Source organism: Euphorbia lathyris, chromosome 4 (genome assembly GCF_963576675.1).
Source record: "Euphorbia lathyris chromosome 4, ddEupLath1.1, whole genome shotgun sequence".
In the NCBI taxonomy this organism is placed as follows: domain Eukaryota; kingdom Viridiplantae; phylum Streptophyta; class Magnoliopsida; order Malpighiales; family Euphorbiaceae; genus Euphorbia; species Euphorbia lathyris.
Window position 1 is genome coordinate 20030367 of NC_088913.1, and position 24440 is coordinate 20054806.

General features: G+C 34.5%; 2 protein-coding genes across 2 annotated transcripts; one reads left to right on the forward strand and one right to left on the reverse strand.

Moving 5' to 3' along the window:
• The first annotated feature begins 6698 nt into the window (after nucleotides 1-6698).
• LOC136226470 (putative F-box protein At1g23770) lies at nucleotides 6699-8532 on the forward strand. Its single transcript, XM_066014966.1, has one exon. It carries the CDS (start codon nucleotides 6764-6766, stop codon nucleotides 8303-8305), a length of 1542 nt encoding a protein of 513 aa, XP_065871038.1. The 5' UTR covers nucleotides 6699-6763; the 3' UTR covers nucleotides 8306-8532.
• A 7041-nt stretch (nucleotides 8533-15573) lies between these two features.
• Nucleotides 15574-20465, reverse strand: LOC136226578 (acetylserotonin O-methyltransferase-like). Its single transcript, XM_066015144.1, has 2 exons — nucleotides 19608-20465; nucleotides 15574-16030 (listed from the first exon to the last, which is right to left on the reverse strand). Exons 1-2 carry the CDS (start codon nucleotides 20352-20354, stop codon nucleotides 15731-15733), a joined length of 1047 nt encoding a protein of 348 aa, XP_065871216.1. The 5' UTR covers nucleotides 20355-20465; the 3' UTR covers nucleotides 15574-15730.
• Nucleotides 20466-24440: the final 3975 nt, after the last annotated feature.

Sequence of the window (24440 nt, forward strand, 5' to 3'; positions counted from 1 at the left end):
TAGAGTAGGTATTCTTATTGATAGGGAGTATATTGATGAGGTAGTAGCGGTGTCTAGGAAGAGCGATAGAATTATGAGTGTTAAGCTAGTGATAGGGGATGAGGTTGTGAATGTCATTAGTGCATATGCACCACAAATAGGATTAGATGTGTCTATAAGACAAGCTTTTTGGGATGACTTAGAGGAAGTGGTGCAACAGGTTCCTAGGGATGAAAAAATGGTACTAGGGGGTGATCTCAATGGACACGTGGGTTCTAGGCGAGATGGGTTTGAGAGTGTTCATGGAGGGTATGGCTTTGGAGATAAGAATGAAGCAGGAAATGATATTTTGGAATTCACATCAGCCTATGACTTGAGTATCATGAACACATGGTTTATGAAGAGAACATCCCACTTAGTGACTTATCGGAGTGGCGGTAATGCGAGCCAAATTGACTTCTTCTTAGTAAGGAGTGCTTGGAGAAAGAGTTATATTGATTGTAAGGTGATCCCTGGTGAGAGTACGACAATCCAACATAGAGTAGTGGTGCTAGATTTTCGAAGTAGGAAATGTATAAGAAAACAAACACCTCAAGTAGAGACTAAGATTAAGTGGTGGAAATTGCAAGGGGAGAATCAACAAAAATTTGTGGATGAGATGACCAAAAAAGATATTTGGACTTGCAATATGGATTCAGATATATATTCGATATGGAATAAGATGGAGCATAGTATAAGGGAAGTAGCGAAGGAAGTTCTAGGGGAATCTAAAGGTAGCATGCCACCGGGTAAGGACACATCTTGGTGGACAGAAGAAGTACGACAAGAAGTAAAGAGTAAGAGAGAATCCTATAAACTATTGGGGAAATGTAGGAGTGACGAGAACTACGAAAAATACAAAGAGGCTAAAAGGGAAGTAAAGAAGGTCATACGAGATGCTAGAGCAAAGGTGAATCGGGATCTGTATACAAGATTGGATACGAAAGAAGGGGAAAGAGACATATATAGAATTGCTCGGACGAGAGATAGGAAGACGCGAGATCTCGGAAAAGTTAAATGTGTGAAGGATGTGGACCAGAAAGTCCTAGTTGGAGATAAGGATATCAAGGAACGATGGAGGTCCTATTTTGATGACTTATTTAATGGAGATCGCCAACAAGATGTTGGAGATATAAGTATCCATCACGATATGATAAATCATGAATGCCTGCGGAGAATTCAAAAGGGTGAAGTCAAAATGAAATTAAGTAAGATGAAGTTGAAGAAAGCAGTAGGACCTGATGGCATCCCTATTGAGATTTGGAGATGTTTGGGAGAAAGAGGAATCGAATGGTTGACGACGTTCTTCAACAAAATTTGGAGAAACAATAAGATGCCATCAGAATGGAGGAAAAGTACCTTAATCCCTTTGTATAAGAACAAAGGCGATGTCCAAGATTGTGCCAACTATCGGGGAATCAAATTAATGAGTCACACTATGAAACTTTGGGAGCGAGTGATTGAACAAAGGCTAAGGAGGACGGTGAAGATCTCGAAAAACCAGTTTGGCTTTATGCCGGGAAGATCAACTATGGAAGCCATCCATCTAATGAGACAATTAATGGAGCACTATCGAAATAAAAAGAAAGACTTGCATATGGTTTTCATTGACTTGGAGAAAGCATATGATAAGGTACCAAGGGAAGTACTTTGGTGGGCCTTGACAAGGAAAGGCATTTCGCGGAAATATATTGACATCATAAAGGACATGTATGAGGGAGTATGCACGAGTGTACGTACTAGTGTTGGGAAGACTGAAGAGTTTCCTATTACGATTGGAGTGCATCAAGGTTCCGCACTAAGCCCATTTCTTTTTGCCATCGTTATGGATGAACTAACAAGTTCACTTCAAGATGGTATACCATGGTGCATGCTGTTTGCAGATGATATTGTGTTGGTTGATGAGATGAAAGAAGGAGTGGAGATGAAGTTGGAACTATGGAGGCAAACTCTAGAATCTAGAGGCTTTAAGTTGAGTCGAAGTAAGACAGAATATTTGGAGTGTAAGTTTAGCGGCCGTAGGAGTAGGGAGGCAGGGACAATCACCCTAGATGGGAGAGTTGTTCAGGCCTCGGATTGCTTCCGGTATTTAGGATTTATTATCCAAACGGATGGAGAAGTAGATGGAGATGTTGCTCATAGGATTAAAGCTGGTTGGTCGAAGTGGAAGAGTGCTACGGGTTTCCTTTGTGATCCCGGCATGCCTAATAGATTGAAGGGAAAATTCTATCGGACGGCAATTAGACCAGCATTGTTATATGGTACGGAGTGTTGGGCAGTGAAACACTGCCACATCCATAAGATGTCGGTGGTGGAGATGCGTATGTTGAGATGGATGTGTGGTCACACGAGAAAGGACCGGGTGCGTAATGAAATAATTAGGACAAAAGTAGGGGTCACATCTATTGAGAATAAAATGAGAGAAAACCGACTAAGGTGGTTTGGCCATGTGAGACGTAGAGCGCTTGATGCGCCGGTTAGGAGAACCGAAGAGTGGCAAAGGGATGTAGTGGTGAGGGGTAGGGGAAGACCTAAGAAAACTTGGAGGAGGGTGATCGAGAGTGATATGAGTTTATTGGGAATTGAGGAAAATATGGTAGTGGATAGGACGGAGTGGAGGGAGCGAATCTGTGTCGCTGACACGACTTGATTTTCACGGTTTTATATGATGGTTCATGTTAGCCGACCCCGAATCATTTCGGGACTAAGGCTTTGTTGTTGTTGTTGTATTACAATACTGGTCAGGAATTTTTTCCAGCATTTTATCCTTCCATACGAGAACCATATGTCTACAGGGAATTCCTGCTCTATTGAACATCTTGCATAAACATGTTGTGTCACTGTTTTCTGTATTATAAACAACCTGATATGTTGTTTTTTTACCTTTTTCCCTTACAGTGATTATGCATTTGTCAGGCTGTTTCTGTATATCATCAACGCGACATTTAAATGAAGCATCTATGACTTCTTTTTGAAATTTGTAGAATATTGTTTTTGTAAATACTTCCGATGCATGTTTTTCAATAGGAATTGGTGTTTGAGTCATAGGTATTGAGTGTTTAGAATCATTGTCATTTTTTCCTTGTGCATGTCTTTGTGCTTCCATTGCACCCTCAAACCGGAGGAGGAATTCAATTAGAGTTAAATGACTTTTTGTGAAAGAAGTGAAGAAGTGATTTTCACTTTCTGACCTTGATGTTGTTCTCATTAAGCCCGCTAGGAATGAGTCTCTGAAATAAGCAGGAATCCATGTTGATCTTATATCATACATGTGTTTCAGCCATCCATGTTCTTGTAAATTGAATTCCGAAATGATTTCCATCCATTTTTGTTCAAACTCTTCTGGTTCCAACTCTACACTCCATACGCAAGAATTTATCTTTGTGATAAAATCTGTTTCTTGCATTATTTATCTTCCTGTATTTGTCAGAAAATAGGGTAGAATAAAATTAATTTATGCGTATTGAACAACACATATAAAATTGTGGAACATTTTATGTATTCGTATGGAACAACACATGTATTATTTTGGAACATTGTATTTATTGAATTGGACAATTGAACATAAATAGCATAGAATTATTTTTCATACCTATTTTGTCTGACATCTTCTTCATAATGTGCCACATGCAAAATCTGTGTTCTGTTTTTTTGAAAACATTTTTTATTGCAACTATCATTGCTGGATCTTGGTCTGTTATCAAGCAAGTCGGCTCATTGTTGTCCATTGCTTTCAGAAATGTTTTAAAAACCCACTCAAATGATGCAATATCTTCGTTAGCCACGAAATAAGATGCAAATGTAATACATTTTTTGTGGTTGTGAACCACAGTAAATGGTCCAAATATCATATTATACCTGTACATTGTAACATAAAAATAAGTTTTCTGTTTGAAGAACATGACAAAATTTTTGTGTTTCATAATCAGTGTATGAATGACAGAAAGCAATAATTTTATGCCAAAGATTATTATGTAGTACCTGTTTGTGCTATATGTGGTGTCAAATGAGACCATATCACCATAAAGAGCGTAGTTTTTGATACATACAGGGTCTGCCCATAAAGCTCTACATAGTCTGCCTTCTTGATCTACTTCAAATTCAAAAAATAATGCACTCCATAACTCCTTTTTTTTGAAAATTATCTACAAACATTTGTGCATCTGAATCCTTAATATATGCTTTCAAGTCTCTCTGGAAGTTCTTAAAATCTATCTTCGATGCACCAATATTTTCATATCCTCCATAAAGTTCATTTGCTTGTCTATAAGTTCTGAGAGGACCAACGTTCATCTGTTTAACCAAATCAGAATTTATTTATTTTAAGATGAAATGAGTAAAATTCTATAAATAAACAGAATACATTATTTATAATGCATAAGTATTATGAAGAAGATTTTTTACCTTTGCATTATTAACTACCATCTTTTTGTGTAGAAGGTTCATGTTCCTGCCCTCTTTTTGATATTGTACACATCCTGGAGTGTATAGAAGATGATTATGTTCTTCTTTAAACTGTGTCACTTCATAGTTTGCATTGTCGGAAAGTTTGATAATCATTTTAGCACTGCATCCTATGCGACTGAGTGTCCTTTTTCTGGTTTTTATATCATTGGATGTTGCTTTTCTTTTGTGATATTTGTAACATTCTTTATTGCATACAAAAAATTGTTCTTTTATAACACCTTGTTTCTTTCTTGAAGTTGATATCCTACTATTAAATCCACCAGCACATGCATATGATTTGTAGAATTTTTGTGCTTCATTATAATTCTCAAATATCATTCCAAGAGCAGGTTTTAACTCATTTCAACAATTAGGAATCCATATTTTTGTTCCATTAGGGCCGAGTCTTGTGATTACTTCTGGTGTGTAAGGTACAATTGCAGTAGAAGAGTAAGTAGGCGAAAGCAAATCTACAAAACAGGTAAGAGAGTTGAGATTAGGACAAATATGTACTTTGAACAAATGGTACATTAGTTCGGAACAATTAGCATATCTATTTTAAACAACTAATATATTATTATGGAACCAATAATATATTCACATGGAATAACAATTTCAATTTGTTAGAATTTACAGTACAGTTTTTGTTAATAATTAGTATAAGAAATCTATTATCAAGTCTGAGAATAAGTTTAGATCAATTATTATCAAGAAATTATAAGGTACAATTGCAGTAGAAGAGTAAGTAGGCGAAAGCAAATCTACAAAACAGGTAAGAGAGTTGAGATTAGGACAAATATGTACTTTGAACAAATGGTACATTAGTTCGGAACAATTAGCATATCTATTTTAAACAACTAATATATTATTATGGAACCAATAATATATTCACATGGAATAACAATTTCAATTTGTTAGAATTTACAGTACAGTTTTTGTTAATAATTAGTATAAGAAATCTATTATCAAGTCTGAGAATAAGTTTAGATCAATTATTATCAAGAAATTATAAGGTACAATTGCAGTAGAAGAGTAAGTAGGCGAAAGCAAATCTACAAAACAGGTAAGAGAGTTGAGATTAGGACAAATATGTACTTTGAACAAATGGCACATTAGTTCGGAACAATTAGTATATCTATTTTGAACAACTAATATATTATTATGGAACCAATAATATGTTTACATGGAATAACAATTACAATTTGTTAGAATTTACAGTACAGTTTTTGTTAATAATTAGTATAAGAAATATATTATCAATTCTGAGAATAAGTTTAGATCAATTATTATCAAGAAATCCATATATATCGTCTAAATTTAATATAAATCTATTACAAAAAAAAATGTAAAGTGTCAGATATTAGCAAAATACATGGAGATGATGTTGTGTTGTCTTCCATATTGCACTGATTGTTGTCTTCAGATTTCATATTTTGGTGTTCGTATTCCATATTCAGATTGAATTATATGAATGCAGTTGAGAAATCGATCGATAATGTTGATGTGAAGAGAATCGATCAGTAATGTTTAGAGTGGAAAATCGAACGATAATTCATCGGAGAAGAAACTCAGAGTTTAATCTGAATACAGATTTGAAATCGATCGATGATTGTGAGAATAAAATTGCATTTTTCCTGTGAGGAACAGAGTAGAATTGAGATATTTGATTCGCGCGTTTTTCCTGTGAGGAACAGAGGAGAATTGACGCGTTTTTTTTTTGAATTTTATTGCCAAAACGACGTAGTTTTGTTATGTCACACAATAAACTCATTGTCACAACTTAAGACCTTGTCACGCTTGATCTCACCCCTATATATATATCGGGCCGGGCCAATGTAAAATTGGTAAAGTCCAAGCCCGCCCAATTTTTGGCAGGCTTACACGGATTTGCGTCGGACCGGACCTGACAACATTTTTATATGGGGAGATTTACACAGAAAGTGTCTAAACCCGATTAAATGGGCCTGGGACTGGACCTAGCGGACGGACGGACGGCTCACCGGCCCATGGCAGGTCTAATTTCTATACAAACAACTTGCAAACAAAGTTAACTAATTATGATTTTTCTTTTTTCTTTTTTTCAATCCCAAAAACTATAGAAACTAACTGAATACGTGTACGAATCAGATGGCGAGTGTGGTGTTCCCTCTTTCACACGATTACGACACGTAGCTAACGTTGAGATACATAGAGATGTTATAAATTAAACAACTTATCCACGAAGTCAAGTCAAGTGCAACGTTCGTCTTTTTCATTTCCCCCAAATCTAAGGCGAAACCCCTAAATTCACCAGAAAATCATGAAACTGAGGTTGAGATCTCTGGTAAGCAAAGAAACTCAGAAATTGGAAGTACCTGACGAATTCTCTATTCAACAGCTGAAAGAATTCCTATCTCATTCCCTTTCTTCCACTTCTTCTCTTGCATCTTCTCTCCGTTTCTCTCTCAACAGGAAGGATGAGCTTTCATCGCCGTCTCCGGGTGACTCCCTGCTCTCTATCGGCATAACCTCCGGCGACCTCATCTATTATGACTTTTCCTCTTCTTCTGCTCAACAAGGTAATGTTCCATCGAATTTACTAGATTCCGATATTTGCAATCCGATTATGGATGTGAAACCCTGTGAAGTTTCTGAAGAATCTGATGTTGTGGAATTGATTTGTCCAAATCAACAAAATGAATTACTGAGAGCCAAGGGCAAAGAAACCTTAATTGAGAATTTTCCTGTTGAAGGAGGATCTGAAATTGAAGATGAAAAATTAGAAATTGAGGGAGGATCTGAAATTGAAGATGAGAAATTAGAAATTGAGGATCAGATAGGTGAGGAATGTATTGATCTTGAAACTGGTGCTGAGGGTAAGAGATTGTCCGAGCCATATTTTTTGAAGAGGGTATTAGGCGAAGATATGGGTAACGATTTCAGTGACACTAAGCTCGTGTTTCTTGCTATTCATGCTGTTCTCTTAGAATCTGGCTTTGTTGGTTTCGATTCCATGTCTGGATTGAGAGTTGATCTCTTTGATATCCTGAAAGAGAAAGCTTCAATGACATTTACTACGTCGGTTAGCTATACTCTTCCTCAACTTTTATCTGATGATAATGGTACAGAGTCAATTGTGCTGAAATTTCAGACTTTAGGACATTATGTTAATGTCTACGGTTCCTTGGCCAAGAGTCCGTTAGGTCTGCATAAGTTGAACATAGATAAAAGTAGATATGTTCCAGCTATTGGAACATTTTGGGTAACTGGCGATGGCCGTGATAGGCTGAATGAAATCGATTCAACTGTAGCCTATGCTGAAAAAGTTATTTTTGAGTTGTGGAAATTTGTCAAGGATGGGCTAGCTTTGCCTCTGTTGATTGATTTGTGTGAAAAAACTGGTTTGGATCTCCCACCTTGCTTGATTCGTCTTCCAGCTGACTTAAAGTTCCAAATTTTGGAGTTACTGCCGGGTCAAGATATCGCTAGAGTGGCATGTGTTTGTAAAGAGATGAAGTATTTGTCTTCTAACAATGAGTTATGGAAGGAAAAATATATGTCCGAATTTGGCACTGGGACTGGAGCAGTATTATCACATAACAGTAATTGGAAAGCAAGGTTTGCTTCTTGTTGGGAGAACACTAAGAAGAGGAAGAGAATAGGATTAAGTAGGACGACGGATTATCTACTGGGACCTAATCCGTTTGGAGTTCCTCAACTCTTCCCTAGACATGGATTTTATCCTTTCGGAAATCCTCGAGTGATAATTGGTGACCAAGATCGGCAGCAGAGACAATATGATTTACTTGCCGGCAGATTTCAATTGCGGAGAATTCATAATCTTGGAGGGTTCAATGCATAGTTATGAGGAACTGAAGCTTTGTTGTGGCTGAATGCTGTGAAGGGACTTTTTGCTGGAGAGGCATGTAAGTAGTCTTTAAACATGTCAGATAATAGTGTTTGTAAGTAACTGCCATATCCATTAGGTTTAAGGCTTCTATGAGAATGCAAATTTTGTATATTTGCACAAGCATAACTTTGTTAAAATGCTTATATTATATGTTAAATGCATTGACTCTTAGCCTCTTACATCCATCCTTCATTGTTAGTTAATATTTTTAGTTGTTATGCTCTTTCATTTTGTTAGTCTTGTAGCTGAATGTTGTTGAAGTTTATGATTACAGTGTTGTTGGTTTGTGCTGAGCTACCATTTTTTAGGTTGTTTCCCTAATTTGGGTAGGGATAGGGATGTCAATTTCCAAGACGACAACACAATTTAAGAGAATTTTTTTTGACAATGACTATCATTTTTGAGTCATTTATATTATATATAGGGCTGTAATCGAGCCGAGCAGAGTTTTGGCCTGCTCAAGCTCTTCTCGCTATAAAATTAACGAGCTCGAGCCGAGCTTTGGCTTGCTGCAGCTCGGCTCAGCTCATTAGAAAATAAACGAGCTCGAGCCGAGCTTCGAGCTTGTTTCGAGCCCAAAATCCTATTTGAATTTGGTTCATTAAGAAAATTATCTAACCATGAATTGGTTGTGAGTAAATCGTTAATTATATTTATAAAGTTTGCTCACAAATAGCCTTTTAATTGTGTACATAAACAAAGATCACAAGCAAAGTTCGTGAATAAATAAACAAAATGCTTACAAATAGTTCGTCTATTACTCATTTATTATATTTGCAAATGAACTCATCTAATAGCAAATGAAATAATATTAAGTTTAGATATTTGTGAACTAACACAAAACTATATAGTTTTCTACAAAACTAAAATTTGTTCATAAATGTACTAATCGAGCTGCTCGTGAGCTTTCGAGCCAAGCTTTGGTCCGCTCAAGCTTGGATCGTTTATGATTGTCATCGATTGTGACACTAATTTTTGTGATTTGTTGAATTGTGACATGTCATGTTTCATCCTTCATTAGGCATTTTGGCAAACTATGAGAATGTGGTACCTTTCTTACTGTGATTTAGTGCTTGCGAGCATTCCACTCCCTATCTTTGATAGCTTTTACGGTAACTTACATTCACGACCCTTAAATTATAGTGCTATGCTACTAATATTATGGCTCTTAAACTTTATTTATCAGTATAGAAATCACTGGCCATAGTTTATGATGATATTGTTGTAACATTAAAATCCAAATCATGAGGGGTAAAATAGGTATTTCACCATAATCTATGCTGATATTGATTAAAAAAGTCAATGATCTAATTGAAACTTTTTCAGGTCATCAATTTCTTATTTTTTCCTACTGTTGATTTGGACTTTAAGGTTACAGTATTGTGAAGTTTAAGGATTTTTACGTCGAAAAGTTTAGGTGTGATAATGTTAGTAGTCCTATAGTTCAGATTCCATGGATGATTTTGCTTTACGATTGTTTATTTCCTAAATTGCCCCTCTCGTTTTATCTATCCCCTGTTTATTTTGGGGTTCTTTAGCTGGACATGAAATCGGATAATCTCTGCCTAGTCTTTGACAATGGGAATGTGTGTTCTAAATTCTAATGTTGTATATGCGATGGTGTATAATACATTTTGAGGTCATCAAGTAATTTCTTGTAATAGTGTTTGTAAGTAACTGCCAAATCTATTAGGTTTAAGGCTTCTATGAGAATGCAATTTTTGCATATTTGCAAAAGTAAAACTTTTTTAAAGTGCCTTATATTATATGTTAAATGTATTGACTCTTAGCCTCTTACATCCATCCTTCATCGATAGTTCATATTGTTGGCTGTTATACTCTTTTATTTTGTTAGTCTTGCAGCTGAATGTTGTTGTAGTTTATGATTTTAGTGTTGTTGTTATATGCTGAGTGTCATGGGCCAGGTATGAATCAGGCCAAAACCCCGTGTGGCGCCTCGAGTTTTCCCAAGTCTCGGCCAGCCAACTCCTACCGAAGGGTCTATCCCCTTAAGTGTCCCGTCAATGCATATGTCAGTGTTCCGTCCTAGAGGGTCTCTCTGTGATTAAACCTCATCCTAGAATGGGCATGCACTATGGGTTCTCGGCGGCCCCATAGTGTCCATAGAGTTCCTCTCTATAGAGACATCCGCCTCGCCTCACGAAGGACGTATGCCCGACTCTCCTGTCCCTAGTGGACGAGGGTGGATCGCTTAAGCCAATTCCGACTACTGAACCAGGGGTGGCGGAGATCCAACGTTAGGGGTAGTCTCATCCCCTATAGTGTTCCTTATACCAATTCAGCCTCTTCCATCAGCGTATGTTGATGTGTTCCATTCGTTACTCCATGTCGAAGCCTTCTCGTAGCTTTGCCTATTCTTTGCACTGATGTGTTCCATATGTTGATACTCCTAATACTTACTTCACGATTGTTCCTTTTGATACTCCGAATACCAGTAATTTTCACCTAGTCAGTGATTGACCAAGTGAATTTGGTCACTCGCCGTTAAATGTAAGCTTATTAAAATCCTATGGTGGAGATTAAAATTATCTTAAGGTTTGGATTTACTCCTCCTAGATCTAATGATGACTAACCAAATTCACTTGATCAGTCATTGACCAGGCGAAAACCACCGCTCCGTTGGTTGAATTGTGAGTTGTCCTGTTTCAGCTATGAGAATATGGTACCTTTCCTATTGATCAATCTCCCCTGTTATTATTTGCCTCCTGAGCATTCCACTTCATATCCATGATAACCTTTAGGGTAAATTACATTCATGATCCCTAAATTATAGTGCTACTAACATTATGTATGCTTCTCTGCTTCATTATGTATGCTTCCCTGCTTCATTTATTGGTATAGGTATTTGATCATAAATTATATTTATGGTGATATTGATTAATAAAAAAAATTGAGTCATCATTCCGTTAATTTTTTTAATGGTTGATTTGGACTTAACTTTACAGTCTTGTGAAGTTTCAAAATTTTTTATGTCCAACAATGAAGTCAGTAGTTCTATAGTTCCGGGTCATGATGAATTTACTACTGTATAAACGATGTTTATTTCCTAAGTTTAGTGGCGTTGGTTTCTTGGGGGTCGATTTTACACACGTGTGTGTAATTTATTTATTTTTACTAAATAGAACTTGTTCAAATTTTTTTTTATATATACGTATTATAATAATCTGTGTCATTAAAAACTAATTTTTAAGTACTGATGTGACAAACAATCAAATGATCAATTAATTTAAAATGTAGCCTACTGGACATTCTTCGTGCTGACTGATTTGAGAAGTGCTGATTGACTCTGTTTTATTGTAATGTTTTTTCTTTTGTTGGTTTGTTTTGTTCTCTTTGGTGCTTAGCCCTTCCTTATCTACCAAAAAAAATTAAAATGTAGACAAATAGACAAACAATGATTTAATTAATTTAAAAACAAGTTATAAAGAAAGAGGGAGAAAAAGTAAAAGAAAAATCTAATATAAGGAGTGATTAGAAATTTGGATTTAGGGAAGGGTAAAAAAATTGGAAAATTTACATTGATATTCAATTCTTAAAAAATATCTATAATTATGTCAAAAAATAATTTGAATTTTATCAAATTTAAAAACAATCATTTTTTAAAACAAATCACGTAACATCCTAAAAGATAGATAGGAATTTTGAAATTAATAACTACATAAATCTATGACATTTTTCAAATATATTATTAATTAAATTATCTATATTTATTGAAGTATAAATATTACTAGAACGAAACCCTCGCTTTGCTTCGGATAATCAAAAACTATATTAATATAAACTTAAGAAACACATGAAAAATAAAGGTTATCTTGCAAAGTAGTGAGTTTGTATTTTTGGTGCAAAAAATTGTTAGTTTCATTCTTAGTTATCTAAGAAACGTTTTTTATATGGGAAAATCGTTTAGAATGTTAGAGAGACCAATTGCATGAAATTGATATTTAATTTGTACATAAAATAGACCCAATTGATATTTAATGAAAGATATAGTTAAATTATCATTAAAACAAAGTTTCCAAAATAAAGATTGTGAGGAAGTTTTAAAAAAATCATGCTACATGTATTCAAGTCCAAAAACTAAACATATTGGGTCTTTTTCCTACCAAAAAAACATATTGGGTCGTTTCTATCTATTTGTGTGGATTGATTTTGCATTTCCACTACCTAAAATTAGACCTGGCAATTATCGTGTTTCGTGTCAAAATCGTGTTATCTCATATTTATGTTCCATATGGTTTTATATGTTATAAATGCTAGAAAAATGATTTTGGTGTCAATCGTGTCGTGTCAGTTGGGTTGACTCTGTAATCGTGTTTTCGTGTCAGAAACTGCCACCTCTACCTAAAATTAGATCCATGTACCTGATAAGAAAATATAACAAAAGTCATTAAAGAAACAATATTAAGAAAAATAGATACAGAGCAATTTCATTACTGAAGTAGAGGATATATAGAATATAAAAATTTATATGATTTAAAAATCTAATATTTTGTTGAAAATTTTGTCTTAGAAAATGAAGCTTTTCATCTACTACGAATCCTTAGAATTATTAAAAAGTTGAACATAATTTTAATTTTCTTTAGAATCGATTCTGCAATTTCAAATGTATAAAACATCAAGATAAATTAAAAAATCACCTCTTCGATCCAGAAATTTCACACTTTTAATTAAGAAACGTGTAATATCTAACAAAATGCAATAGAACACACAAAAAAAAAGATCATAACCCTAAACGACCGTTGACGGTTTCAAAATAAAAAATTCGAAGAGTTAATGATATTATAAGGAACTTTAATTCTTAAAAAATTTTGTTTTGAGGTCATTTACGTGTTTTTTGGTTAGGCGAGATGGTGAATTTCTGGAGAGAAAAAGCTCTAAAAAATATGATTTTGAAAAATAAAAAATATGATTTCATGGTAAATGTCGTTCTCAACAACTTTAATTCTTGAATATTTTCATTTTGAGGACGTTACCGGTTATTTTGAGGAATTAGTTAAAGTTCAATGGTCATCAGTGTTAAAAAGATTAAAGTTAAGTAATCATACTGTTAAAAATTGAAGTTAAGTGACCATAATGTTAAAATAAGTAAAGTTCAGTGGCCATGGGTGTAATTTACCCCAAACAAAAGATAATGAGTGAAGCAAAAGTAGAGATGATCCTGAAATAGAAAAGCTATCGTAAAGGCACAGACTTAAAGTGACGTCGTTTGGAGAGAAATAGGAAGGTAATTAGCTTAACCAAATGAGGGCAAAGATGGAAAGGAAAAAAAATTCAAATTGATTTCAATTCACTGTTTATATCCCCATTCAGGCTTAATTCCATAGAATAATTTCTATTCATAAGTTTTAGATAAAAGATCCAAAAAAAAAAAATTGGCCACAAGTTCCTAAGGGGGGAGGGGATTGACTCGGTAAAAAAAGATTTTCTCACAAAGTTCAATAGCATAAAACACTATGCGTGGTAAAAGGCAGCTTTAGTTGATCAGCAACTAAAGTTGTTTCTGATATTGATTCAGAAGATAGCACTTAGGGGTCTATTTCTGAACACGATACTTTATTTAATAACTCAGCAGGCTAAGTTGGATAATCACACATCAAAGATAAAAAAGCAAGCAATAATAAGAGATAAGGGTTAGAAGATACTATTCAGCAGTTTTATCCTGGTTCGGCCTCCTGCCTACATTCAGTCCCCAAAATTCTTCTTCCGAGCTTTAATTCACTACTGAGCTCTTTCTAGTATAGCACAAACCCTTACAATAGTTAATGAACAGTTACAGAGTACCGTCCTCTATATACCTACACTCAAAACTATCAAACTTTGGTTGCTGAGTATCGAGCAACTTAGAGCCTCCTAACTAACTATGATAATTGATAAAGTTTTGTTCTAAACTAAGAACTTTTTGATTGATCTAATCTATCGTTTACACAGAAGATGAGAGTTTGTGTAATATTGTTTTTCTTTGCTTTTGCTGGAACTTCAAGAATAAATTGCTTAGAGCTTTTGCATATGAAGATCAAGTTCCAATGAAGCAAATGACAAGCCTTTTATAGTGACACTTCAAAGCATCGGTCATTTCGAATTTCGAAATAACCGTTAGAGGGAAATGATTATGTTGTCCCTTTCGTCCTCAGCAGCCAGTGCCATGGCCAATCACAAAGATGCCTTCTTTGTCGTTCTGTTTCTTGGTCAGCAGCGCTTCAATGCTTTACACAGAAGCATCAGATTCTCTCTCCATTTTTGGCAAAGTCTTCAGGTCAGCGACAACTTGCCTGTTGCTTCTGAATCTTTCCGCAAATAGTTAGGCTTTGTCTGCAAGTTACTAAGTCAATTTTTCTCTGTCTGCTTGTTCCTTTGGCCTCCCGAAATCAGCAGTTTCATGGTGAAGGCAAGGCTTTCTTCTGGATCCTTTTTCTTACTGGGCTGAGTCAATCCATAAGCCTTGGATCCATTTGGCCTTTTTCTTTATATCCTTGGACTTTGACTTTAACACTTGGGCTTGGACTTTATTTCAATTTCTTTACACTTATGATTTAATTTATCCAAACACTCAACAAACACATTAGTATAACATAAATCAATGTTTTAAATTTAATGTGTTGACAATTTTATTTACGGATATTAATTCCAATTTATATTTTTATCAAATCAAAATTAATGTGAAAATTATGTTTCAACAATCATCTCTAATCAGGGTAGTTCTGGTGGTCGAAGGGACCTGGGCCTCTCAAGTACTCTGTTTCTGTCCCTGCTTAAGCTACCCTCTCACTTCATGCATTTTTATGTGCCAAAATAAAAATTAAGTATTAAAGTTTAAAATAGAATTAAGTTGGCAATTATAAATGTAATTTATCCGAACAATATATAAAAAGTCCATTTACAATAGATATAGTACCACAAATTTGTTTAACAGAGTTCATAAAAGTTATAAATAAAAGGATAAAAACTATAAATTTAACTTTATGATTATTAAAAGAGAACTAATTTAATTTTCACATACAAAATAATATAATATTAAATATAACATTTATCACACAGTAAAATTTCAAATATTATTAATGAAATGAGTTTTTTCATAATCAATTTCATTTTTTTCATAATCAATTTCATACTCTGGTCATCTTCTAAACACGAGCGTTCTAGTCACTTAATGAGGTTTGAAATTGCAAATCTTCTGTTAATAATAATAATGAAAACTTAAGTTTCTTAATGAGGTTTGAAATTACATTATTTTATAAACATTAGACTTAAGATTGGATTGTTTTATATGTGAAAACTTAAATCCGCTCTTTCTTAATAACATAATACTAAATTTATACATTACTAGACAATGATGGCAAGCTAGACCAAATATTTTTTTTAAGGGAAACATTGAATAACAGAATGAAGGGCAGCAATAAAAGTAATAGAATGAGAGGAAAAGCCAGCTTTTTTAATAACAAATTCCCATTCTTTCGAGGTTCTCTCTTTGCCTGTGTTTGTATGAGCCATCATCACCATGTCCATCAATAACCTTGCTATTTCCATTTCATCATCTTTTTTTTCTTCGCTGATTACTGCATCAATAATGATTACTTTTCCATTTTCTTTTGGAATTGCTTCTTTACATTTCTTCAGAATTTTTATGCAATCTTCATCGTTCCAATCGTGCAAAACCCACTGCATTCATATGATATTTTCATTAATATAAGTGTTAAATGTCTAAATTTGTTCTTAGTATTTTTTCAAAAGTATAAATATATCACGGACGTTCACGGGATAGTTGAAATATTGGATCAATTACAAAAGAACATATGTATTAAGCCTAAAATTTAATCTTCAATGCATAAAACTTGGATCAATTTTGAACTCGAATAACATAACCATAAAACAAAACTTTTGCCTAGGCCCGTGGCGAAAAGCACGAGAATGCTACTCGACCATTGGCAACCACCTTCTTATAGGGGTTATTAAATGGGGGATTATCTCATTGCCTATTTTTCCAACTTCATTATATCTCTAATATATAAGGTGGTTACTGAACTTTTAGAGATCGAGATGCGATGATAAACTTGGACCTTCACATATACATTCTATTTTATTTATTTTTAAGTTGGAGGCTAGATGAATTTTTTATTATTACAATAGATAACATACAATTTAGCCGTACGGTTATTAGGAGATAGCAATTAGCAGCTACACACAAAATAGTGCAATCTTAAGTCTAACATTTATCAGTTGGTATAGTTTCAAATTTAATTCACGAAAAAGAGACTTTTTATGTATAATTTCATGTTATGTCATTGCTCAAATATCCACCAGTCTCGTAACTCAATATGGTTTGAAATTACACATTTTATATTAATGAAAAAAAAACCATTTTTAATCAACTAGACTTGAAGTTGCATCAACTCGTAATTGTTATATTTACGAAGTTGTTCAATAATTATAGTTATCAAATACACTTAATGCAAATTAAGTGATTTTGAAGTTACTAGAAATTGTTTCCAATATGGAAAAAATTGGTAAAAGAACATCCTCAACCCTTGATCTTTTCTGGTTTCTTAAGCTCTTGATTTTTATTTTGATATATTAAATCTATAATCTTTTATTTTTTTTACATTAGGTCCATGATCAATTTTGAATATAAAACTAAGTTAAAGGAGTGTAATTCATTTCACTTATGATCGAAATTTATATTTTCACAGTTTAAAAACAATTTTTTTTTTTGTATAGTATTGCTATAGGGAAATTGTAAAAATTTAATTGTAAAAATACATATGCCATGAATCACATATTTTTATTGAATTAGAGTTTCACGATAACAAATTTGGTAAGCACGGTCTTAATAAGACCAAACGTAAATGATCAGAACTTTAATATGGGCAAGTAAAAGATTAAGTGCTTAATAACTAAAAAAAAATGAAAGATTATGGATTTCAAGCTGTTGTTTGCCGACAAAAGTTTATTATCATATATCTATCCAAGTCAGAGTAGTTGGGTTGTCCTAATAGATTTGATTTGTGCTTTCTTAATTAATTCCTATATTAAATTAAGTAGGTACCCTATGTAGTTCACCTGCTTCCAATATATTGATGAATTAATTAATTATTTAATTATACAACGTTGTTTAATGAACTATTTTATTTTTGTGAAAAAAAAAATGTCTATTTCAGTTTTTCTAAACAACGAGTTTAGTGTTTTATTTTAAACTGCAGTTAGAGTTAAAAAATAACAACATTTATTATTTTTATTTACATAAAGCATGTTTCTGTTTTAACATTATTTCTATCTCTATAATATCATTTTCGAAAGAATAAAAACTTGCTCTGTTTAATAAAAATTTTATTTAAATTATTTTTATTATTTTGTATCATACGTCTTATTTTATTATTTACTTGTTGATTAATTTAAAACATACTCATATTACATATTTTACATGCTAACATCAACAGTTCATGATAAATTTATCAAACACTATAAATTAAACAACTAATAGTAATAATAAACAACTTACTGTAATAATAAACAGCTAACAACCATAGCTATTAACACCAAACATGTACTTAATTTGTTATTTTGTCATTATTACAATAATTTATAAGTGAGAAGATATACAACTTTAGGTTATTTTTTGATACGATTTCAAATTAAAAGTTGTAGTTTTCTATATTAATTAAATATAATAAAGTATTCTTAGCAAACTTTAATGATTGACATGTTTAATTGATTATGGTATAATACTATATTATTAAGTCTCTTTTCTAATTTCCAACAACATTAACACGTTTTGAATTGGCTGGATTGGAAAAAAAATAAACGTCATTATATATCCACTTGCTCTAGTTTTTTTTATGGAGTTTTATATAGTTTTATGACAAAAAAAAAAAAAACATTGTAAGATCCCTCCATATTCCAATTTTAGTGGATTCAGCCTTTACTTTTTATTTCAAGGGTTAAGGTGCAAAAATACCCTTAACGTTTTGGGTCAGAAGCAATTTTACCCCTAACATCTAAAATAGTGCAATTTTGCCCCTAACGTTTGTAGCCAAGAGTAATTTTACCCTTAACATGGTAATTTGGGTCAATTTCAGACACTATTATAAAACATATATATTTTTGTTCTTTATTTTGCACCAATTACATATCCATTCGTATTTAAAAAAAAGAGGATTTCATGTTTTTTTTTGTAATTTAATAATAAAATTGAAGATTAATATTTATAAATTCGGTGAATTTTTTGATTTTTTTTGTCTAATTCGTACAAAAGACGGTAAATTTTTTTTATTTTATTTTTTATTTTTTTCACATCCCAACATATGTTTGTGATTTGTTACTTATAAAATGACGTATGTGTGAAGTGTAGATGACAAGATTCATGACCGAGAAGACAGTTTGATGAATTATTTCTCAAATTGATCCAATTTATCAACTTTAGGAGTAAAATTGCTCTTAGCTTCCAACGCTAGGGGTAAAATTGCACCATTTTAGACGTTAGGAGTAAAATTACTCCTGACCCAAAACGTTAGGGGTATTTTTGCACCTTGACCCTTATTTCAATATATCAGATAGATAATTATTGTTATTAATTATCTCTTTAACTATTCCAATAACTATTAGACTTGTTTAGAGTTATTTAATAACTAATATTTATATTTATCTATGATAGATATTGTCCATCCTATATAAATTTTAATGAATTTTCTTCGATCAGAGTTGATTATATAATCTTGTATATATAGTGGATTATATGAATTAGAATTTAACTAGAATTGAAAATACATAATAAAGACAAATATAAACATTGGTTATATATTAACCTTATAGTGGATTATATGAATTAGAATTTAACTAGAATTGACAATACATATATGTAAACAAACCTGATAGTTATCCGTTAGTATTTCAGAATAATTAAAGAGATAATTAACAATAGTCAACACCTTTAACATTTCTTTTATAATATTATGTTGTTTTTTGCAAATTAATTATGAATATCTAATTTAGTTAACCGACATAAATGTAACTTCGAAGTTTAGAGTTCGAAATAAGGTTTTTAAATTTTTTTATACTCGCATCACATATAAAATGAACAACGTTTTGTTAATCGAGTTTTATATCAAAGTTTGAGTTTTCAAACACATGCATTAAAATTGATCTTATTTGAAAACATTCATTTCCTACGTTAGGGTACGCAACCCCGAAAACTAATTTGAATGCTATTAAAAAAGAAAAAAGGAAAAAAAAAAAGACTAACCATAAGAGAAGCAGCATCAGCATTAGGAATACTCTGAAACATGTCACCACCAACATGAATAACTCCATCAAATTCTGGAGCAACCGATACAACATGAGGAAGATCAAAGTTAATTCCATCAATCCATGGAAATGCTTCAACCAATAAACTCAAACTAGTACCATTTCCACCACCAACATCCACCAAACTTTTCACTCCGTCAAAAACCTCCGGGCATTTTCCAATCAAACTTCTCACAGTAAATCTCGCATTACTCGCCATTGCTTCATTAAACAACTGGCTATGATCAGGATTCTCTTCCCCATATTTCCACAAATCATCGCCGTGAGCCCCCTTAAAACTCGCCGATCCACTCAGCAAGACACGAGATCTGAGAAAATGCCACGGGGCTAACATCACCGGACTGCTTTCTAGCAAAAACATAGGTTTTAAGGTGTTTTCTCCGGGGCCGAGTAGCGTCCGAGAGAGAGGTGTTTGTTCATACCCTGTGGAACCATTGATGGAGGGTTTTTCTCTGAAGATTTTCTGATGAACTAAAAATCTCATTATGCGATGGAGGTAGGATGGATTGCAATTAAGGGTTGATGATAGATCGGAGAGTGGAATTGGGGATTTGTGATTTTCAATTGCGTCGGCGATTCCTAATTCAATTGCGCATTTTACAACAGCCATGTTTGTGAATCCAAATATGTATTTCCATTTTTCAACTTCTGCTTGGGCTTCTTCTTCTTTATCTTCTTCTTTCATTTTTCACTATTTTTTCCTCTGTTTGAGTGGAAAGTGTTGCAGGTTTATCCCCATTATATATCCTCTAGCACTTGTGATTTATTTTGGATTTTATCTTATTTGTTTGGTTACTTTTATCTTATTGGCGAAAAAAATATTTATTTAGTCTTTAAACACTATGATTATTTAGCTCGTTTAGAGCATCTCCAACGTTATTTTAGTTTGATTGTAAATTAATTCCAACAATCTATTAATGGTTGTTCATATCATTAAGATGCCGTTTGGTTCGCAGAATTAAATGGAATGGAATGAAATAACTATTCTAAAGAAATAGAATAGCAAAGAATGAAATATGTATACAGTAAGAATAATCAATGTTATTAGTGTTGGATGATTCGGTGTTGAGAGAGAGAGAGAATCCGAATCTTAGAGAGAGAGAGAGATAGGTTGATCGAAATAATAATTCCCTTAATTAAGGTTCGTATTGATCTTAAGTATTTATATTACAGACATATGAATCTATAGTAATTAGGTTTTCTAAACCCTAATTAGTTGTATAGTTTAGATACAACTCTAAGACCTAATTCTAGATAGACTAGAATCTTATCTCTGCACACTGAATAGACTTGTGTACAGACTACAATTCTATTTAGTGTGCGGATAATAATTCCCTTAAAGATAATGCTAATATTATCTCTAACACCCCCCTTCAAGCCGATGCTGCGGAGAAACCAACAGTCTAGAGCGTAACTGTGTGAAGCGAAGACTAGGTAGCGGCTTGGTTAAGACGTCTGCTACTTGATCATCAGTAGGAATGAATCTGACATTGAGAAAACCATTTGTGACTTGTTCACGAACAAAGTGATAATCCAGCTCAATGTGTTTTGTACGAGCATGGAATACAGGATTTGAAGTGAGATAAATTGCACCTACATTGTCACACCATAGTTGAACGGGGGGTGGGATGTGAAATCCCAAATCTTTCAACAATGATTTTAGCCAAAGTAATTCCGCTGCTGCATTTGCAACTGCTTTGTACTCACTTTCAGTGGACGATCTTGCAATAGTGGGTTGTTTTCGCGTTTGCCACGACACAATGCTATTCCCAATGTATACACAGAAAGCTCCCGTTGATCGTCTGTCATCCGGGCATCCCCCCCAATCACTGTCTGAGTAGCAATGCATATGCGAAATATGTTTGGGTGACATAAGTATGCCATACTCAAGAGTTCCTTGAAGATACCGAAGCACCCTCTTTACACTCTTCCAGTGTTCATCCGTGGGACAATGAAGGAACTGACAAAGCTTGTTGACTGCGAATGCAATATCAGGGCGAGTGAGAAGAAGGTATTGAAGGGCTCCAACAATGCTCCGATATTCATCTCCTGATGCAAGCGGAGTGCCAAGGCTTTTTGACAATGTGGGAGTGGTGCTCATAGGTGTCGTGATTGGTTTGGCATCCGCCATGTTGACACGATCAAGGATGTCTGCTGCATATTTTGCTTGACACAAGTGAATGCCATCTTTTGAATACTGAATCTCAATGCCCAAGAAATATTCCGCACGTCCTAGATTGCGAATAGGGAATTCAGTTTCAATAGAAGAGATTACACTAACAATGTGAGCGGGTGAGTTACCTGTGATAAGGATATCATCCACATAGCATAAGATGTATGTTTGAATTTGTCCATTTGTGTGAACAAAGAGGGAGTTGTCAGCCAATGACATTTTGAATCCAAGAGAGACAAGAAAGTTTCGTAGGCGAGTGAACCATTCTCGCGAAGCCTGTTTTAATCCGTACAAGCTCTTCTGAAGTAAGCACACATGGTCAGCTTGATCTGGATCACGAAACCCTTGTGGTTGTTCCATATAGATTGTTTCAGTGAGATTTCTGTGGAGGAACGCATTTGACACGTCAAGCTGATTAATGAACCACCGTTTGGACGCATCAATGGCCAAAACGGTGCGTATCGTGGTTGCCTTTACCACCGGACTGAATGTTTCTTTGTAATCAATGCCAGATTTTTGAGCAAATCCACGTGCCACTAGCCGCGCTTTGTATCTATCAATGGATCCATCCGACTTTCTCTTTGTGCGGAAGAGCCAGCGAGAGGTAATGATATGTCTTCCTTGAGGTCGTGGGACCAATTTCCAAGTTCCGTTGTCAAGAAGGGCTTTTATTTCTTCTGACATAGCTTGTCTCCATTCAGGTAATTTGTTTGCTTTGCTAAAACATGTAGGATCAATCACACCATTTTCATGTGTTGCTAGTAGTGCCGCGAATTTACCGCGAGAGTGCAGCGTTGTTTGTCGGAGTTGCATTGTATGACGTCGTGCATCGTCGGATTCAATGTTTGCTGATGGTGCTTGCAGTGATGGCGCTTGCACAGGCACCATTTGTGCAGTTGCAAGGTTCTCTTGTTAGAGATAATATTATCATTATCTCTACAGACAATTATCCGCACACTAAATAGAATTGTAGTTTGTACACAAGTCTATTCAGTGTGCAGAGATAAGATTCTAGTCTATCTAGAATTAGGTCTTAGAGTTGTATCTAAACTATACAACTAATTAGGGTTTAGAAAACCTAATTACTATAGATTCATATGTCTGTAATATAAATACTTAAGATCAATACGAACCTTAATTAAGGGAATTATTATTTCGATCAACCTATCTCTCTCTCTCTCTAAGATTCGGATTCTCTCTCTCTCTCTCAACACCGAATCATCCAACATGGTATCACGAGCAGGAAACGGTTCAACTCCGTCTGGCTCCGCTTCCGCATCAATTCCTCCAAATTCCTTCAATCAATCGACACCGTTGTCTCACGAACAACCGATGTCATCAATCTTCCTGTCTGATTCAGAGCCGATGACGGCAAATAATCACAGTTCGGCGGCTATTCCTTCCGCGATAATGTCAATCGCAGAAACTGGAGAAGCTTCTAGCTTCGCCACTCCGCCACCCGCAGCAGCGGCCGCTCGGTCGAACTCTGCAAACAGAAGCTTTGCCACGGAATACACCGTGGATACGGCGTCAGCATCGTCCCTTCAGCCATCGTCCGGTTGGAGGTTCGAATCTCCCTTCACCACGGTGCCAATGTTGACGGTCACCTCCTCCTATCTGTTCGAACATCATGAAGAAGGGATATTTCCTCGACCACGACAGCAACAACAGACACAACGGATCACTGTACCGCAGCAACATCCGCCATTGTTTCATCCTCCAGGTAATTTTTCGCAACCTTTCACCAGACCTGGCTTTAGACCTCCCCCGTCCTATCACAGTTCTCAATTACCCTCTACTTTTTGCACACAATCTAATGATCAATTTTATGTGAATCCACCTTCAACCCGCCCCTTAAATCACATTGGTGCCTCCAATTACCAAACTTATTCCACACCGAGTAGTGAGTCTGTCAATCAGCCCCGCCCTCAACCCATGCATACACAGACTCACATAAAACTAACACCACACAATTATAAAGCATGGAGGATGGCCATTGTGTCTACCCTCAAATTTCATCACTACTTTGATCACATCACAAGCAATACACCACCACCACCCAAATTCTTATCTAGGGGAGGTTTTCTGTCAAATACTAATGATGTTATACTTAACCCAGCCTACACTGTGTGGGATGAGTTAGAAAATGTTGTGATGTCCCTGCTATTACATTCAATTACAGAGGAAGTTTATGAAATTATTACTTGATTTCATTATTCACATGACATCTGGGTTGCACTTGAAAACGCGTATGGCGTTATTACTGATGATAAACAGTTCCAATTAAGCATTCAGTTACATGAGTTTGAACAAAATGAGTTACCCATTGGTGAATATATGCAAAAACTCAAAGCAATTCTTGATGATCTGGCTGCATCTGGCAATCCATATCCTATGCATCTTCTACCGTCATTACTTTACAAGAATGTTGGGGATCCTTTCAAATCATGCATTCAGAATTTAGTGACTCAGAAGGGGATCCATATTGATTACTATCAATTGTTGAGCAAGTTGAAAACAGTTGAAGGGATGATTAACTCCATAAAAAAATCTGCTTTCACACTTCCGGCACTACAATTAAGCTCGCATGAAGCAAAT